Source organism: Lithobates pipiens, unplaced genomic scaffold, assembly GCF_037356315.1.
Source record: "Lithobates pipiens isolate NorthernLeopardFrog02 unplaced genomic scaffold, aLitPip1_a1.2 Scaffold_1, whole genome shotgun sequence".
Taxonomy (NCBI): Eukaryota; Metazoa; Chordata; class Amphibia; order Anura; family Ranidae; genus Lithobates; species Lithobates pipiens.
This window is the reverse complement of record NW_027507685.1, coordinates 197381262-197401976: the sequence shown is the minus strand read 5'-3', so window position 1 is coordinate 197401976 and position 20715 is coordinate 197381262. Positions and strand designations below refer to the sequence as shown.

The 20715-nt window shown below is 41.3% G+C and overlaps 1 protein-coding gene across 1 annotated transcript in view; it reads right to left on the bottom strand.

Moving 5' to 3' along the window:
- LOC143981769 (leucine-rich repeat and fibronectin type III domain-containing protein 1-like protein) overlaps nucleotides 1-20715 on the bottom strand; it is a 160431-nt gene that overhangs the window by 11946 nt on the left and 127770 nt on the right. The window contains exons 3-4 of the mRNA XM_077479859.1: nucleotides 13544-14040; nucleotides 4123-4197 (exon numbers count right to left, since the gene is read on the bottom strand). Coding sequence (XP_077335985.1) covers nucleotides 4139-4197; nucleotides 13544-14040 — 556 coding nt within the window. The 3' untranslated portion in view covers nucleotides 4123-4138. The remainder of the gene's footprint in view (nucleotides 1-4122; nucleotides 4198-13543; nucleotides 14041-20715) is intronic.

The window sequence follows — 20715 nt, the reverse complement described above, 5'->3', positions numbered from 1 at the left end:
CGTAGATTACGCCAGTTTCCGCAAGTGCCCGCACCTTTCCGCAAGTGCCCCGCTGCCTGCTGGGAAACACACAGATCCCAGAGGCAGCGGGGACCGTCCTTATTGCGCAGCGCGACTCGCGCATGCGCAGTAGGGAACTGGGAAATGAAGCCGAAAGGCTCCATTTCCTGATTCCCATACCCAAGATGGCGGCGGCAGCACCCGAGAGACGATCTAGAGATCGGCTTCGGGTGCCGACATCGCGGGCGCGCTGGACAGGTAAGTGTCACTATTTTAAAAGTCAGCAGCTGCAGTATTTGTAGCTGCTGGCTTTTAAAAAAAAAAAAACGCGGAGTCCCGGCAGACTCCCGCTTTAACTGTCAGTTTATGAAGCGAACAAGCAATACATCAATATTGTATCTACAGAACAGAATCAGCCAAGGATCACTAATAAAGCTCTCTATATTCTTTGGAATCCCAATAGTTGATCCTAGATTGTTTCACCTTTAAGAAAACTGGGATTTCACTTTAATGCCGCGTACACGCAATCGGAATTCCAGCCAGAAAAAGACTGATGAAAGCTTTTCATCGGAAAATGCAACCATGTGTATGCTCCATCGGAATTTAGCTGTCCGAATTTCCGCCAGCCAAAAATTGAGAGCATGTTCTCAATTTTCCAGACGGAAAAACTTTCTATCGGTAATTCCAATTGTTTATATGTAATTCCGACACGCCAAAAATCACGCATGCTCAGATTCAAATACGAGACAGAAGCTATTGGCTACTGGCTATTGAACTTCCTTTTTCTAGTCACGTCATCACCGCGTATAAATGATCGGAATTTGATGGGACCGTGTGTAGGCAAGACAGCTTGAGCCGAATTCTATCAGAATTCCTTCGGGAAAACCATCAGAGCCTTTTCTGGCGAGAATTCCGGCGGCATAAGAGCCGGTACAAACACAAATGGAGCAGTTAGGCAGTAGACTTTATTTTCAAAGTTGATTTTTTTTTCAATGCTCTGCGGTTTTAGGTTTAAAGGGTCCAGTTGTGCTCTGAAATAAAAGCTGAAAATAGAAAATAAACACCAGTTGACTATGTTGTTTTGTTTTTTAAATCTCTCTACTGTTCATGACCATGGGGTAGAACATTTTAGTTTATAAATAATTATTTTGCTGGCTTTTTGAAAAATTTATTATGTGGGTGGTTTATAAATAAAACATGTAATACCAGTAAGAGAAATATACAAATACTACAGAGGATTCAGAAGTCATTTGTGAGATGTTTGCCGAACAACCGTCTTGTCAACAAGTTTTACCCCCAATTTAATGTCAGAAATGTGGGATGTTTCCAGAGATAATGGGTAAAAAAACTAAAACTAAAACTAAAATAAAGTATATTATAAAAAAAAACTCCACCCCTCCTTTACACACTCGGATACACAACAACTGTATAGCCCTGAGCTCTAAATGAAAAAATAGAATGTAAATTACAGTCATTATTAAACCAACAGAAAAACAATAATGCCGTATCAGAATGGGAGTGAAAAAAGAAAAATATACCTACTCTATACTTGTTTTTTTTTAAAGTTATATATGGTACCCTAAAAAATTGAATATTATGATATACGACGGGCAGGCTCCAATGCAGACCCCCCATTCTTTGTGCTACTGACCAACCCTCAACATTACAAAGGTTAGTCCTTAGTGGAATTCATACCGTAGAGCACACCAGTAACAATAATGCTAAATTACATTTTAAAGTGTTACTAAACCCAGGACCCTGCATTCACTATATCTGATCTCCCACAGTACACAGAACATGGAAATGCAAATATTTTAGTAAATATAAACTGCTAAATACCTTTTCTCATCAGCAGTATATAGCAGTCTTGTGACTTATCACTATCCAGCCGAGCCCTGGTTAAAGTAATTGCAAAGTCTTTTTTTTTTTATTTAAAAATAACAAACATGTCATTCTTACCTGTTCTGTTTAGTGGATTTGCACAGAGCAGCCCAGATCCGCCTCTTCTCTGGTCCCTCTTCTGTGCTCCCGGCCCCTCCCTCCTGTTGAGTGCCCCCTCAGCAAGCAGCTAGCTATGGGGGCACTCGAGCTGAGCTACAGCTCCAGTGTGTCCATTCAGACACAGAGCCTTGACCCAGCCCTGCCCCCTTTCTCTCCTCATTGGTTGACTGACTTTGATTGACAGCAGCGGGAGCCAATGGCGCCACGTTGCTGTCTAAGTCAATGAAGACGGGAGTCCCGGGTAGCCGAGACAATCCTACAACATCGATGGATCTAGATGGGGCTCAGGTAAGTATTAGGGAGGCTGAGGGGGGCTGCTACACATAGAAGGCTATTTATCTCAATGCATAGAATGCATTAGGATAAAAAAAAAACCTTCTGCCTTTAAAATCACTTTAAAGTTTGTAGGAGGAGTTTTCATTCTCCTCTGCTGTCCTATGAGGCTGCGTGACCCTTGACCCTCTGTCTGGACAGTGCTGATTGGCCCTGTGCTGATCACATGCACCTCCCCTAAAAAAAGAAAAACAACCTTCTAGCAATACACACCAAACTGAGCATGTGTAGAGTGCCTCCAAGGCTCTGTACTATCAGGAGATGGATTGGGAACTGAAGAGGAAGGAGAGAATCACAGAAGACAGGATCCAACAGCCTTTTTACAGAATGCAAAGGATTTACCCCTTAGGTTCCACCGTAAGTATAACAAGCATACTGATGTGGGTTTAGTAATACTTTTAAGATACCCTTTCACCAATTTTTTAAATTGCAGATAAAAGCACAATAAAATTAGTATTTCCAATCTTAAAGTGATTGTAAAGCTATGTTTTAAAAAAAACAAAAAAACAAGCATGTCATACTTACCTCCACTGTACAGTTCATTATGCACAGAGTGGCCTCGATCCTCGACTTCTGGGGTCCCCGTGGGTGTCGGTAGCTCCTCCCCTTCATCGTATAAACCCCTAGGAGAAGCGTTCTCCCAGAAGGGTTACCTTGCGGGTGTGCTCCCGAGTCCAGCATTTGTGTCCATAGATGCAGAATCCCAGACTCTGACCCGCCCCCCAGCGCCGCATCATTGGATTTGATTGACAGCATCAGTTGCCAATGCACCGCTATCAACCTATCCAATCAAGAGCCATGACAATGGGCAGAGGGGAAGAGCGTGTCTCCGGCAAAGGAAATACGGGGCTCAAGTGAGTAAAACAGGGGGGCTGGGGGGCCGGTCAGTGACAGAAGTTTTTTCACTGTAATGCATAGGATGCATTAAGGTGAAAAAACATGAGAGTTTACAACTCCTTTAAATTACTGTGTTTACTCTCCATAAATTTCTATTCACTTGCAACATGGTTTTGAACCGGTTAGAAAATATGGCCAATCCAGAAGCATAAATTGGCACAACTCCCTCCCTCGTCGAAAGTCATAGCCCTAAGCCCTCTTCCCATCTGGTAGTTTTAAATCACTGTCTGTGCTGCCCCAGCTACACCTCCCCTCCCTTCATCTCCCAACATAAACTTTTATGTAGCTGCTGGGAGATGAATCAAGGGGGAAAAAATGATAAAATCTCTCTAGTGTGACAACTCTAATGCCCTGTACACACGGTCGGACTTTCCGACAGAAAAATGTGCGATCGGATCTTGTTGTCAGAAAATCCGATCGTGTGTGGGCTCCATCTGACTTTTTGCGTCGGAATTCCTGACACACAAAGTTTGAGAGCTGGATCTAAAATTTTCCCACAACAAAATCCTATAGTTTAAATTACAATCGTGTGTAGACAGTTCCAATGGACAAAGTGGCACGCATGCTCAGAATAAATTACGAGACGAAAGCTATTGGCTACTGACCCCTTTATAGTCCCGATGTATGTGTTCTACGTCACCGCGTTCAGAACGATCAGATTTTCCGACAACTCTTTGTGCGACCGTGTGTATGCTAGACAAGTTTGGGCCAAAATCCGTTGGAAAAAACACGAAGGATTTTGTCGCCGGAAAGGCCGACCGTGTGTACAAGGCTTAAGTCTGCTGACACTACATTCAAGATGGTGGTTAGATTTGGGTGTCTACACAAGTGAATAACATGTATGAAATATGCTAAATACACATTCCCTTCACGATCAGCAGTGCCTCATACCTTTGTAAAGTTTCCATCAAATGTTGATGTCCGTCCACTCAGAAGATTGCCTTTTCTCTGCAGAACTTTTGCATGCTGTGAATTTAACGAGAAAATGGACTTTATTGAATGTTAATCTCAACCTTTGGCAGTCAGTTATTGAGCTTCTTAACATAAATGTCATGAGGCAGATTGAATTGTAGGCCCAAGCTAATTGAACAGATGCAAGTCAGGGAGCATTTGGTGGCAACCACATAAAGCACATAAACAAAAGGCTGCTTCTACTGAATGAAGACTTTGTAAAAACTGCACCTAATGATATCCTCATCAGAAGTATTCTCATGATCAGTCAAAAATAAAATAATGGCCCAGAATAAAGCTTTTGTTGAAGAAACTCCTTATATCTACAGTGGTGTGAAAAAGTGTTTGCCCCCTTCCTCATTTCCTGTTCCTTTGCATGTTTGTCACACTTAAGTGTTTCGGAACATCAAACCAATTTAAACAATAGTCAAGGACAACACAAGTAAACACAAAATGCAATTTGTAAATGAAGGTGTTTATTATTAAAGGTGAAAAAAAAATCCAAACCATCATGGCCCTGTGTGAAAAAGTGATTGCCCCTCTTGTTAAAACATACTATAACTGTGGTTGTCCACACCTGAGTTCAATTTCTCTAGCCACACCCAGGCCTGATTATTGCCACACCTGTTCACAATCAAGGCATCACTTAAATAGGAGCTGCTTGACACAGTAAGGTCCACCAGAAGATCCTTAAAAGCTACACATCATGCCGAGACCCAAAGAAATTCAGGAACAATTGAGAAAGAAAGTAATTGAGATCTATCAGTCTGGAAAGGGTTATAAAGCCATTTCCAAAGCTTTGGGAATCCAGCGAACCACAGTGAGAGCCATTATCCACAAATGGCGAAGACATGGAACATTGGTGAACCTTCCCAGGAGTGGCCGGCCGCCCAAAATTACCCCAAGAGCGCAGCGACGACTCATCCAAGAGGTCACAAAAGACCCCACAACAACGTTCAAGGAACTGCAGGCCTCACTTGCCTCAGTTAAGGTCAGCGTTCATGCCTCCACCATCAGGAAAAGACTGGGCAAAAATGGCCTGCATGGCAGAGTTCCAAGGAAAAAACCACTGCTGAGCAAAAAGAACATCAAAGCTCGTCTCAATTTCTCCACAACACATCTTGATGATCCCCAAGACTTTTGGGACAACATTCTGTGGACCGATGAGACAAAAGTGGAACTCTTTGGAAGGTGTGTGTCCAAGTATATCTGGCGTAGAAGGAACACTGCATTTCATAAAAAGAACATTATACCAACAGTAAAATATGGTGGTGGTAGTGTGATGGTCTGGGGCTGTTTTGCTGCTTCAGGACCTGGAAGACTTGCCGTGATAAAAGGAACTATGAATTCTGCTGTCTACCAAGAGATCCTGAAGGAGAATGTCCGACCATCTGTTCGTGTACTCAAGCTGAAACGAACTTGGGTTCTGCAGCAGGACAATGATCCTAAACACACCAGCAAGTCCACCACCGAATGGCTGAAGAAAAACAAAATGAAGACTTTGGAGTGGCCTAGCCAAAGTCCTGACCTGAATCCTATTGAGATGTTGTGGTATGACCTTAAAAAGGCCGTTCATGCTCGAAACCCCTCTAATGTAACTGAATTAGGACAATTCTGCAAAGATGAGTGGGCCAAAATTCCTCCAGGACGCTGTAAAAGCCTCATTGCACGTTATCGCAAATGCTTGGTTGCAGTTGTTGCTGCTAAGGGTGGCCCAACCAGTTATTAGGTTTAGGGGGCAATCACTTTTTCACACAGGGCCATGATGGTTTGGATTTTTTTTCACCTTTAATAATAAACACCTTCATTTACAAATTGCATTTTGTGTTTACTTGTGTTGTCCTTGACTATTGTTTAAATTGGTTTGATGTTCCGAAACACTTAAGTGTGACAAACATGCAAAGGAACAGGAAATGAGGAAGGGGGCAAACACTTTTTCACACCACTGTAATCCAGTGCCTGCTTCTCTAAGTAGGGATGAGCTTAGGCATGTTTGCATCATAGTACCAACCCCATGATTGATTCCACCAGGAAGTTGTCACCTTTACTGGGCCAATCATAAATGTCTGAGGCATTCCCTGCCTGACAGTCCAACATAAACACAACCCTTGTATATGTGCGGCTGCAGAGCAAGGAATGGCCTGGCTGTAAATAATTTGCCCAGTTCAAGTGATGGGTTCCTAGTAAGCTCGTTCAGGAGGGATTAGCGGTATTCATTTGGTGACTCCCAGGAGGTATCTGGAACTGGTATCTTTGATCCAGATACCTCCCAGAATTCACCAAATGAAATGTAAGTACCGTATGTGAATATGCATAAGACAATATGCTTTTTAGTGTTTTTCTACTTTTATTGTTTTTAAAAATATTTGTATAAATAAAACATATTTTTTTTTTATATGAATCTGTTTGTTAGAACAATTTTCATTATTTGGACACCTCAAAATCCCCATCCTTTATGAACCCCCTCCTTACATCTAGGAGATTTGTGGGTAATATTTTCTTCAAATTGTCCTTATAGGGGGTTGTGCTAGAATTGTATGTACAGGTACCCAATATCCTGGGTATTATATTGTGCTTGTGTTCACAAAAAAATCATAGACATGTATTTTTTCCAAAACAACTGAAAGCATTTAAAAACCCCTGAGAAAATATTGTGTGACAAAAGAAATTACAACACCCACTATTTTATTCTCCAGGGCCTCTGCTTAAAAAAAAATATATATATATATATATAATATAACATTTGGGGGTTTTAAGTAATTTTCTAGCAAATAAAATGCATTTTTTTTCATGCATGCAAGAAATTGCAGAATTGGCCTGGGGGGGGGGGGGGGGGGGGGAGTGGTTAATATCCAGTTATATTTTGTGTATTAAGATATGTATCCAGCTGTCTTTAAAAACAAGCTTTTATTGTGTGGAGGTTAAACCTTGTTTCCTTCGGATGTAGTGTTGCCCTTGAAATGATTGGTCTGTTGACAGGGTTTCTTTAGCATCAACAATATTGAACTGTGTTTTCTATGCGGAACTGTGTATCAAAAACTGAACTGCATTTTCATGTTGAGGTATAAAAATGTCTTTATACTGGAGTCATGTAGTAAAATACAACATCAAAAAAAAATCTATCCTATAGTTGTATTAATCTCAAAATGATGCTTCAGGTTACAGGAAATTATTACATGTACAGTATGGTGTATGATTGATCCATTACCTAAAGCTGAACTCCAGTCAAAGGACTAAATAAGCTCTTGAAATACATATTTGTAGGCTGTTTCCCCTGCCTTCATTGACATGGGTGTATAGAACCTCAAAAGTGCCCAAGCGAAAAATTCCTGCTTTCCCATGCCCAGGGAGCCACAGGTGGCACAAACAGACTACCATACAAGTGAATGGCTGTGCACACTTGTACCCATGTAAGCACTGATGCTTCTGTGCTAGTTTTATGCCCAGAAAAAAAAAAAAATACTATATACTATATTGTCAAGAGTATTGGGACATCTGCCTTTACATGCACATCCCAGTCTTAGTCCATAGGGTTCAATATTGAGTTGGCCCACCCTTCTCAGCTATAACACCTTCAACTCATCTGGGAAGGCTGTCCACAAGAATTAGCAGTATGTCTATGGAAATGTTTGGCCATTCTTCCAGAAGCACATTGTGGAGGTCAGGCACTGATCTTGAACAAGAAGGCTTGGCTCATAGAGTGGGCCAACTCAATATTGAACCCTACGGACAAAGACTGGGATGCCGTTAAAGTTCATGTGCGTGCCGTGCAAAGGCAGGTATCCCAATACTCTTGACAATATTGTGTGTGTGTTAAATATTATACACACACACACACACACACACACACACACACACACACACACACACACACACACACACACACACACACACACTATCTCACAAAGTAAGTACACCCCTCACATTTTTGTAAATATTTTATTATAGCTTTTCATGTGACAACACTGAAGAAATGACACTTTGCTACAATGTAAAGTAGTGAGTGTACAGCTTGTATAACAGTGTCAATTTGCTGTCCTCTCAAAATAAGTCAAAACACACAGCCATTAATGGCTAAATCGCTGGCAAAAGTGAGTACACCCCTAAGTGAAAATGTCCAAATTGGTCCAAAAGTGTCAATATTTTGTGTGGCTACCATTATTTTCCAGCACTGCCTTAACCCTCTTGGGCATGGAGTTCACCAGAGCTTCACAGGTTGCCACTGGAGTCCTCATCGGCTCCTCCATGATGACATCACAGAGCTGGTGGATGTTAGAGACCTTGCGCTCCTTTACCTTCCATTTGAGGATCCCTCACAGATGCTCAATAGCGTTTAGGTCTGGAGACATGCTTGGCCAACCCATCACCTTTACCCACAGCTTCTTTAGCAAGGCAGTGGTCATCTTGGAGGTTTGCTTTGAGTTGTTATGTTGGAATACTGCCCTGCGGCCCAGTCCCTGAAGGGAGGGGATCATTACCCGCTTCAGTATCTCACAGTACATGTTGGCATTCATGGTTCCCTCAATGAACTGTAGATCCTCAGTGCTGGCAGCACTCATGCAGCCCCAGACCATGACACTCCCATCACAATGCTTGACTGTAGGCAAGACACACTTGTCTTTGTACTCCTCACCTGCTTGCCGCCACACACGCTTGATACCATCTGAACCAAATAAGTTTATCTTGGTCTCATCAGACCAGAGGGTATGGTTCCACTAATCCATGACCGTAGTCTGCTTGTTTTCAGCAAACTTTCTGGGCTTTTTTGTGCATCATCTTTAGAAAAGGCTTCCTTCTGGGATGACAACCATCCAGATCAATTTGATGCAGTTTGTGTTGTATGGTCTGAGCACTGACAGGCTGACCCCCCCACCCCCTGCAGCAATCATACATCTATTTCCCAAAGACAATCTCTGGATATGACACTGAGCATGTGCACTCAACTTCTTTGGTTGACCATGGCGATGCCTGTTCTGAGTGGAACCTGTCCTGTTAAACCGCTGTATGGTCTGCAGCTCAGTTTTGAGGTCTTGGCAATCTTATTATAGCCTAGGCCATCTTTATGTAGAGCATCAATTCTTTTTTTCAGATTCTTTGCCATGAGGTGTCATGTTGAACTTCCATAAATATACAGTATCTCACAAAAGTGAGTACACCCCTCACATTTTTGTAAATATTTTATTATAGTTTTCATGTGACACCATTGAAGAAATGAAACTTTGCTACAATGTAAAGTAGTGAGTGTACAGCTTGTATAACAGTTTAATTTGCTGTCCCCTCACAAATAACTCAACACACAGCCATTAATGTCTAAACCGCTGGCAACAAGAGGAAGTACACCCCTAAGTGAAAATGTCTAAATTGGGCCTAAAGTGTCAATATTTTGTGTAGCCATCATTATTTTCCAGCACTGCCTTAACCCTTTTGGGCATGGAGTTCACCAAAGCTTCACAGGTTGCCACTGGAGTCCTTCCACTCCCCCTTGACTGATTTTTATCAAAATGAATCAGTCCTGGATTACCAGCAGCCTAATGCCGATGTCAATGATTAAGTGTTTTTGGGATGTGGAATCTCTGTAGGACTTCTAGGCTGCCTAGTGTTGTGGGTGCTGATTTAATCTGCAAGAATGTTTTGGTGTAGGTTTCATGGGCACAATTAACACCCAAAGAAAGACCACACCTGTCTGCCTCTCCTTGCTGTTCTCCCAGACATGAGTGTAGGGTGCTTATTAACAAAATGTAATCAAGATGTGTAAATGTGTAAGGAGATGCACTTTAATCAATGGAAAGTGGTGTTTGGTGCACTTTAATTTGAGTATTCACGACACAGACACACTCCATAGATACACTATAATATACTGCAATATACTGTGTCAAACATGCAGTAACGCACAGAGCTATATGGCATTAAACTTGCAGTAATGCAATGAAATATACAGCGTTAAACTTGCAGTAATACAATAAAATATACTGTGTTAAACGGTCACTACACTTACACTGATTGAACTATCCCTACATTGACACTAATGTAAAGATGAATGGTGGTCACTACACTCACAATGTCTGAACTATCCCTACATTGACACTAATGTAAAGATGAATTGTGATCACTACACTCACAATGATTGAGTTTGAGATGAATGGTGGCCACTCTACACTCACAATGACTGAATCCCTATCCCTACAATCACATTAATGTAAAGATGAATGATCATACTACACTAACACTGAACTATCCCTAGATGCACACTAAACTGAATATACACTGACAATAAAATCAGAATAGAACACTATAGCACACTAACTGTCTAATAGCACTGAACAGAGCCATGTTCTATCTCTCTTCATGTGGCTCTCACACTACAAATGGCCATTATGGAAAGAATACTTTTGTAGTGTAGGGCATGATTAAGAGCAATGAGCTATGATTGACTAGAGTCATCATGACAGCATCCAATCATGGCTCTGACAGTGCTCTGTGCCCTGATTGGGCGATGTGTTCATTGTTTCAGCCAATCAGGGCTTTCAGGGCACTGTGCGGCGGCGCAGTGCATTATGGTCGTTTGGCAGGCCGAACAAACGATTGAACGACCCTATAATTGGGTTGTTTAGAGAACTTCTGAACAGCCAGTACTCGGCTGAACTCATGCTCTGGCCAAACCATTCTCCCATCCTTACCGATAATAGAATGCATCTGTCCACAGACTCGGTGGACCGTCTGACATTTATCAAAATAAATCAGTCCTGGATTACCAGCAGCTATGAAGCCCCTGATGCAGATGTCGCTGATTAAATGTTTTTGGGATGTGGAATCTCTGCAGTACTTCTAGGCTACCTAGTGTTGTGGGAGTTGATTTAATCTGGAAGATTTTTTTTTGGTGTAGGTTTCATGGACACAACACCCAAAGAAAGACCAATTTTTCTGCCCCTGTTTAACAGGTGCATATCATTTTAATTTTTGACAGCAAGGCCAATTCTTGCTTTCATCAAGAACACCTCTACAGGGTTAAGGTGTGAAGGTGCCAACGACACCCAAAGACCAATTTTTCCACACCCATTTGATGGGTGCATATCATTTTAATTTTTGACAGCAATGTCAATTCTTGCTTTCATCAAGAGTACATCTATAGGGTTACAGTGTGAAGACGCCGCCGACACCCAAAGACCAATTTTTCCACACCTGTTTGACAAGTGCATATCATTAAAATTTTTGACAGCAAGGCCAATTTTTGCTTTCATCAAGACTACTTCTATAAGGTTACAGTGTGAAGGCACTACCGACACCCAAAGATCAATTTTTCCACCTCTGTTACTTCTATCCAAAGTCTGTGAAAGAGACACCAGAATTGATCCAAAAAAATCTCTATTTTTGTTCCCAGTGCACTACATTGTGGCCTCAACATAGAGACTGGCTCCTTTGCTTACAAAATAAAGAAAGCTTGCAGGGAAAATGTCTTTTTTGGCTTTATAAATGCAATTAGCTTTTATATACAGTACAGATGTGCCACTTTACATGTAAACTGAAATGCTTTCAATTTAAGCATCAATAAATCACTGCTCATTTAAAAATTATGCTTTTTACAAACTTTTTTCATTGGTACATCCTCCAGGGAAGTACCCGGACCCCATAACCATTGTTTGCAAAAATTACTTGCATATATGCCTTCAAAATGGGCACTTTTGATTTTTCCTGTTAGGGACCCATAGACTTCAATGGGTTCCGAACTTTTGCGATGTTTGAAAGTTCTGGTGAGAACCAAACTGGGGGTCATTCAACCCATCCCTAGTTGTCACTTTTACGGCCAATCGATCTCTTCTTATACACTGGCGAGTATCAGCCCCCTTGTGATAGCAACAATGTTAAAAAGTAAAAAAAAAATGAAAGTCTAATGAAATAGGTAAAAAACAACCCACATTTTTGTGGGAGGCCTTTGTCCCCATGTATTTGTATATATGAATGCAAAAGTGTGCATCAGACGAAAATGATGACGAAAATGATGACTGCAGCACACATATTAGGTATTTCCATACACATGTGATAGCAATAGTTTTAGGCTATAATTTACAGTTAACTCTAAACTGATCTGTGACTTTTAGTCGATTTTCACTGTTTCACAGGTGCATTTTTGTGGCTTGACATGTGGGGACAAAGCAAACATGTGGAAGCAGGTGCTCTGGTCAGACGAGACAAAAATTTTACTTTTTGGCATAAAAGCAAAATGTTATGTGTGCCGTAAAACTAGCACTGCACATCACCCTGAACATAACATGCTTTTCTTCAGCACCTTCCAGGTTCACCTTCCAGCTGGACAATGACCTTAAATATACACCCAGAGCTACAATGTAATGGTTTAAATCAAAGCATTTTTATGTGTTAGAATGGCCCAGTTAAAGTTCATTACTAAATCCAATTCAGAATCTGGGGCAAGACTTAAAAATTGCTGTTCACAGATGCTCTCCATCCAATGTGACAGAGCAAAGAAGAATGGGCAAAAATTCTACTGTAGATGTGCAAAGCTGGTAGAGACATACCCAAAAAGACTTGCAGCTGTAAGTGCAGTGTAAGGTGGTTCTACAAAGTATTGACGCAAAGGGGGTGAATACAAATGCAGGCCATACTTTTTAGATATTTATTTGTTAAAAAAATTGAAAACCATGTATCATTTTCCCTCCACTTTACAATTATGTGCGACTTTATGTTGGCACAGTTCAAGAGAGAACATGCATGCAGGTAATGCCTTGGTTGGGATTTGAACCAACGATCCTAGTACTACCAGATGGAAGTGCTAACCACCTAGCCACTGGATATTATATTGAATTTTCTGCACTAAAATTATTTTGAGTGTATTTCATTTCATGTTACATCAAAAATGAAAACTGTTAGCATTTTATTCTACAGGGTCTCTGTTCTCAGAAAACACATCATGTTTTGGGCATTTAAGTAATCTTCAGGCCTAAAATGTGCATTTTATGGCACCTTTATCACTTGTGGCCAGGGGGTGTAAAAAACTATCCGCTAGTCCACATTTTTGCTGCCTCCGACTGCCCATTTACAAGTGGATAGATGGATACACATTGCTGTGGTCACAATGCAAAGCAGTGAGGTGCAGCAATATCAATACTGCATGGCAAGTTTGATAGGTACCACCTCTAGAATTTTCCTATGTAAGTGAATAAGGCTGTTTTGCAACTGCGAGCTTGTGCTTGTGGCTGTGGTATGTTCCTGTAATACGAAATTAGAGATCGGCAATGAGAAAAAGCAAGACGCTGTAGACACCAATGCAAGTGTGAAAGAGGCCTCACATGTGCAAATTATGGGAAAGAAATGGCTCTGACAGCAAAAAGGGATAAGATACACTCACCTTGTTTGGGTGCACTATTTCTTGGTTCACACATGTCCTGTGCTGATTTTGTGCTTGGTGACACTTCGTCTTCAGTAGGGAAATTGGTGGTTAATGGAAGTTCTTCTGGCGCTCCTGCCAGCTTGGCACAGGAGTGGGCACTGGCCATACCTTGCTGCCCATTGGTTTGGGAATACACATTGCTGACCCTGGCTTTGCCCTCTTCCTCCTGGCCGCTGTACACTTTGTATCGGATCATCAGGATGATGATAAACACCAGAACTGAAGCCACAATGATCCCTCCGATGATGATAATCATGGTGCCCCCCAGGAACTGAGTGTGGATTGGCTGACACTGTGTACTCTCCTCTTTAGTGTTGAACTGGACACATCCAACCATTCGAGTAGCTGTCAGAGAGGTCATCCCGTCATCGTAGACAGCCAGCACACAGAGGTCATACTCACGGCCCGGAGCCAAGTCATTGACCAGAAAGCTTTTGTTACTTGGAGGGATCATTCTGAAAAGTAGAGAAGACAGAGTTAGAATGAACATGGCACTGTATAAAAAGGAACATACCCAAATCCAAAGCTCCAATCCAGACCTGCTTCTTTCAATCCACATGCACAAACCAGGTGCTGGCTACCACAGTCCATTTCCACTCTTAATCAAAAGTAAATATAAGCCACACTCCAAAACACAGCTCTTATTTCTATTTAATTTGTCAAAAGAGGAAAACTACATACATTAATGTTTCCACCCCAAACCACGTTTCTTGACGTGTTTCACCACTACTGACTTGCTCACAAGAACAGGGGAAGTCCATCTGCTCTCCTTGTGAGCAAGCCAGTAGTGGTGAAACACGTCAAGGAAGGTAGTTTAAGGTGGAGACATTAATGTATGCAGTTTTCATCTTTTGACAAATAAAATGAAAAGAGGAGCTAAGTTTTGTAGTGTAGCTTACATTTACTTTTTACTGTACAAGAAGTAGTCTATAACCTGTAGAGAACACCTGTTGTTTTATAGAGTACAACACACTGCAAATGATGTGGATCGGGAAATATGGCGCTCTTGTTTTTTATGAAAGTACAGCTTAAAATTCTGCTTCATTACATTATTAAAATCACACCTATTAAAAAATTAGAGCAAATAAATTGAGAGAAAAAAGCACCCAAACCCACAAGCATACTTGTACGCTGACCTATGCTATACGCCTGCTCTGATATCTGCTGCTGCTGCTGGGGAGAGAAAATTGGAAAGTCATGTAAAGCCTCATACACACGATCGGACTTTGTACAAACTTTCCCGTGGATTTTTGTACAAAGGGCGTCTGCCCTGAACTTGTATTGCATACACACAGCAGGACTTTTTAAGCCAACTTTCACCAAATCATGTGTTTTTTCTGCTCTTTACCGCCACCTTTGGTCAACTTCTGTATTGTTGTCTGATCTTTTGCATTGGTTCTGAGCATGCATGTTTGTACTTTGTACAAAAGTCCTATGGTTTTCTGTACACACGATCAGACTTTGCTCCATCGGACTTTTGTTACCAGAAAGTTTGTCCGTTCGCACAGCTAACAAAAGTCAGATTTTGTCCAATGGAGCGTACACACGGTCGGATGTTGCTCCAAAACAGCTCATTTGCATGTTTGTTGTCAAAAAGTCTGATCGTGTGTATGGGCCTTAACACTGACCCTGCTTTCCCTCAAGGCAGTCTTTGGGGTCTATGTGGCCAGGTCCTTTACAGTGAAATAGGAAAGTGGCACTGCTATATTACTACTGTCAACAATTACCGGTAACATTTTGGGGAGAATCCTGCAAGTAGAAAATGGTAACTACCATTTTTTTCCCAACAAGTTTACTTTAAGCTGTAAACCACCAACAGCAGTAAAATATTATCATAACTTATAATAGGTTTTAGGTAGAATACCTGTTATACAGCATTCTGAGAAAATATGTTTAAACTAAAACTATAATGACTTGGGCACAAGTCTATTTTAGCACACTGGACATGGAAAAAGTCTCTTTTTACAGGCGTTTGACATTTAACATTTTCTGCCGCTAAACGCCCCTCTATAGTATTTAATAAACAAAGGAATAAAAATCACCACTACAATAGTTATTTACTGAAATAAAGGATCACCAAATACATGGAATTATCCCCACTCCTTAATCCCTATACCCCCTGATTACATCAGGCGTGGTCTCTTTGAAGGAAAGGCATTTAGAAAAAAGTTGAGGATAGCAGATACTCACAGTAGCCTTCTATAGAGATGCCAGGGTTAAAGAAAAATATTATACTTTATTGAAAACAGTGTAGCAATGAGTAACATTAATGCCACGTACACACGATCGGACTTTCCGACGGACCAGAGTACGTCAGACAATTCGATCGTGTGTGGGCTCCAGCTGACTTTTTCTTCCCAAAAGTCCAGCGGACCTAGAAATAAGACTGGCTTCAAATTTGTCCGCCAGACTCGGCTTTTAGCGGACAATCGGTTCGTCTGTGTGCTAGTCCGGCGGACTAAAACTGACGCTAGGGCAGCTATGAACTACTGGCTATGAACTTCCTTATTCTACATTATCACGTTCAAATCTGTCAGATTTTTGGAGTGATCACGTGTGGCCAAGTCCGTTCGTTTGAAAGTCCGGTGGACCTCAGCTGCAAAGTCAGTCGGATTGTCCGCCAGACCAAGTCCATCTAAATGTCCGGTGGTGTGTACGCGGCATAAGATTAAAAATACCACACTACCACCAGTCCAAAAGATTAAAAAGACAATGTTGTCAAAGTGGATACAAAGAGCTGCTAGCAGCACACCTCAATTGTGCATGTCTTCCATTCACACCACCAGGATATGGGGGAAAAAGAGAATGAACTTCAATGGAGGTGAACACTATAAAGCACAGATTGCAGATGGGTAGTCACTGCTGAAAAGTCACGTGTAAGTTGCTGTTCATGGACCTGTCATTGAATAGTCACCCCAAGGACAGGAAGTGCCTTTAATTTAAGGTGAGTGTCACAGAAAGTTGAAGCCTGAATGGACCAAACTTCAATGATTAAACTTCAATGGAGGTGAACAGTATAAAGCACAGATTGCAAATATGTAGGCACTGATGAAAAGCCATGTACTGTATAAGTTGCTGTTTGTGGACCTGTCATTGAATGTTTACCCCAAGGACAGGAAGTGCCTGTAATTCAAGGTGGGTGTCACAGAAAGCTGAAGACTGGATGGATCAGCGATGTATCTTACAATAAAAGAGCTGGAGCTGCACTGAGGTAGAAGATGCAAACAATGAAATCCTCCCCAAAGCGGCTCAGCTGTCTCTTGGAACGGGGAATATGCGGACAGATCAGATGTCAGGTGTCAGTAAGTCCACTCAATAAAGACAGGAGGAGGTATAAGAGAACCATCATTGCCAAACCATGGGAGGTAAGATCTTTACTCCCTGTCGGTGAGATGACACCTTTGCTTTCACTGTGTCTGTCAATCCTGCGTTGATGCAGATAGTCCAGCCAAATAATCAGTTTGTTATTTCCCAGCTAGTATAGAGCCTTATCCAATGGCTATAGTATCAGCATGGATGTCTGTGTAAGCAGCTCTCTGACCATGGTGATGATGTCACACTGACATGCCAAAGAGCGTGAGCCCCTCTCTGGTAGCCTGTGTGTCCATGCACAAAAGGGTGTTTATAGGTGTTTACAGGCAGTAGCGTTTAGAGGTAGAACAACAACATCATCAGAATTGTTTTAGTTTTAGACATATTTTAGTTGACTAAAATCTACGGCATTACTGTATTTATCGGCGTATAACATGCACCTTAACTTTAAGAGGGACGTTTCAGGAAAATAAACTTTCCAAACTTTCCAAAGCCCTCTGCACGGCACACAGAGCCCCCTGCATAACACACAGAGCCCCCTGTATAACACACAGACCCCTGCATAGTAAATAAAAATTTTTATTTTTGACAAACAGAAGCGCAACTTCAAAATACATAAAAAATAAAAAGAAGTAAACTCTTTTGGCTGTAATGGCATTTCACATATTAACTGAATATATTATCAACAGTAACCAACAGCAACCAATTTGCAGCCAAAGGACCAGGCCCCTTTTTGCGATTCGCCACTGTGTCGCTTTAACTGACAATTGCGCGGTTGTGCGATGTGGCCTCCAAACAAAATTGACATCCTTTTTTTCCTCCACAAATAGAGCTTTCTTTTGGTGGTATTTGATCACCTCTGCGGTTTTTATTTTTTGCGCTATAAACAAAAATAGAGCGACAATTTTGAAAAAAAATTCAATTTTTTCCTCAGTTTAGGCCGATACGTATTCTTCTACATATTTTTGGTTAAAAAAAAATCACAATTAGCGATTATTGATTGGTTTGCACAAAAGTTATAGCGTTTACAAAATAGGGGATAGTTTTGCAGCATTTTTATTAATATTTTTTTTTACTAGTAATGGCGGCAATGAGCGATTTTTATTGTGAATGCGACATTATGGCGGACACATCGGACATTTTTGACACATTTTTGGGACCATTGTCATTTATACAGCAATCAGTGCTATTTAAATACACTGATTCCTGTGTAAATTATACTGGCAGTGAAGGAGTTAACCACTAGGGGACGGGGAGGGGTTAAGTGTGTGTGTTTTTTTTAACTGTGGGGGGTGTGGCTTGGCGTCTGATGTCACTGATCATCTTTCCCTTTAACAGGGAACAGACGATCAGTGACAGGCTCAGTAGGAAGCACGGGGAGAGGTTTGTTTACACTTACTTCTCCTCGTTCTTCAGCTCTGTGACCCGATCGCGGGACACCAGCGGCGATCGGGTCCACTGGTCCTGCGGCCACTATCACGGAGCTCAGGAGTGGATCAGGAGCGCGCCCCACAGCTGGGCACTTAAAGAGCAACGTACAGGTACGTGCTTGTGCCCCGCCGTGCCATTCTGCCGACGTAAATGTGAAGGAGGTGGTCCTTAAGCGGTTAAGAAAAAAAATAAGATAAGCCTTTTTCTTAATTTTTTTTTTTCAGCAGCTTAGTAGATGCCCGCCTACATATTCTTATGTGGTACAGCAGTGTTAATTTTTACGTCAAATTTAAATTTAGTTTTAGTCATCTGACTAAAATGCCATTTCATTTTAGTTTTAGTCGTATTTTAGTCATCTGAATTGTTTTAGTTTTAGTCATATTTTAGTCAACTAAAAGTGTTAATTTAGTCTAATGAAAATATTTTCGTAGATGAAATGTGCATGAGGCCTCAAAGTGATACTGTATTTTTTTTATAAAAAAAAAAAATATATATATATATATATATATATATATATATATACACACACACAAACACACACACACACACACACACACACACACACACACACACACACACACACACACACACACGTGCATCTCAAAAAAATTAGAATATGATCAAAAAGTTAATTTATTTCAGTAATTCAATTCAAAAAGTGAAACGCATAAATTGTATAGATTTGTTACACACAGAGTGATATATTTCAAACATTTCTTTATTTTCATTTTGATGATTATGGCTTACAGCTAGTGAAAACCCAAAATGCAGTATCTCAGAAAATTACAATATTGGGAAAAGGTTCAATATTGTAGACTCTGGGGGGTTATTTACTAAAGGAAAATCCACTTTGCACTGCAAGTGCACTTGGAAGTGCAGTCATTCTAAATCTAAAGGTTAGATCTGAAATGAGGGGAAGCTCTGCTGATTTTATCATCCAATGATGTGCAAGCTAAAATTCTGTTGTTTCTTTTTTCCTTGCATGTCCCCATCGGATCTACAGCGACTTTTCCTCCAAGTGCACTTGCAGTGCAAAGTGGATTTTCCTTTAGTAAATAACCCCCATGGTGTCACTTTAGTCAGCTGAATAACTCAAAACACCTGTTTTCTGAGCCATTAAATGGTCTCTCAGTCTAGTTCAGTAGGTTACACAATCATGGGGTACTGTCAGGGCTGGCTTAGCCCTTCCTTCTCTGGGCTGGCTGCTCAGCTGTCAGCTAATTGCCAGCTCTCATCTCTCTCCACAGTTATCCAGCTGTTCCTGTTCCTGCTCGTCTGACCTGCCTACTTAAAGCTGTCCAGCTCACTTCATCTCTGCCTTCGCCTTGGTCACATCACAAGAAACCATCTCCTGCGTAAAGACTGGCTTGCTGACATCCCTTCTGGCTCCTTATCCTGCTTGTCGTTGCTCCATTTGGATCCCTGACTTCTGGCCTGGCTGATTACCTGATCTGGTTATTGAACTCTGGACTGGCTGACTACACGATCTGGTTACTGGACTCTGGCTATGCTTTGACTATGCTTACTCTATTTACCTTTTTATTTTTTATTAATAAACAAGTGTGATTTAATTGTACTTCTGTCTCGGTCTGATTCATGGTTTCTGACAGGAAGACTGCTGACTTGACAATTGTTCAGAAGACAGTGACACCCAACACAAGAAGGGTAAGTCACAAAATGTCAACGCTAAAGAAGCTGGCTGTTCAGAGTACTGTATCCAAGCATATAATTTGAAAGTTGAGTGGAAGGAAAAAGTGTGGTAGAAAAAGGTGCACAAGCAACAAGGATAACCACAGCCTTGAGAGGATCATAAAGCAAAGGCCATTCAAGAATTTGGGGGAGATTCACAAGGAGTGGACTATGGCTGGTGCCTGTAGGGTGGAGCACCCCACTCCCTCAGTAAGTACCTCTCATTAATGACCACCTGTGTCATGGTGGATACCTCATGTTCTCCCATATAGAGGAGTATAGCTCCCATGGTTCAGAGCTTCAAGAGCCACCACACACAGACGTATCCAGGTCATGGGCTACAACTGTTGTATTCCTTGTGTCAAGCCACTCCTGAACCAGAGATTGTAGGAGTGTCTTACCTGCAGAAAAAGGACTGGAGCTGTTGCTCAGTGGTCCAAAGTACTTTTCGAATGAAAGTAAATGTTGCATTTGATTTTGAAACCAGAGCTTGGAGGAAGAGCAGAGAGGCACAGAATCCAAGTTGCACAAGGTCCAGTGTGAAGTTTCCACAATCAGTGTTGATATATATATTAAAAAAAAAGATTTTAAAAATTAACATTTAATGAATGAATGAATGAATGAAATATTTGTATAGCGCACAACGCGAACTGAATCGCTTCAAGGCGCTGTGAAGAGCTTAGTTGTCCAACTTCTAG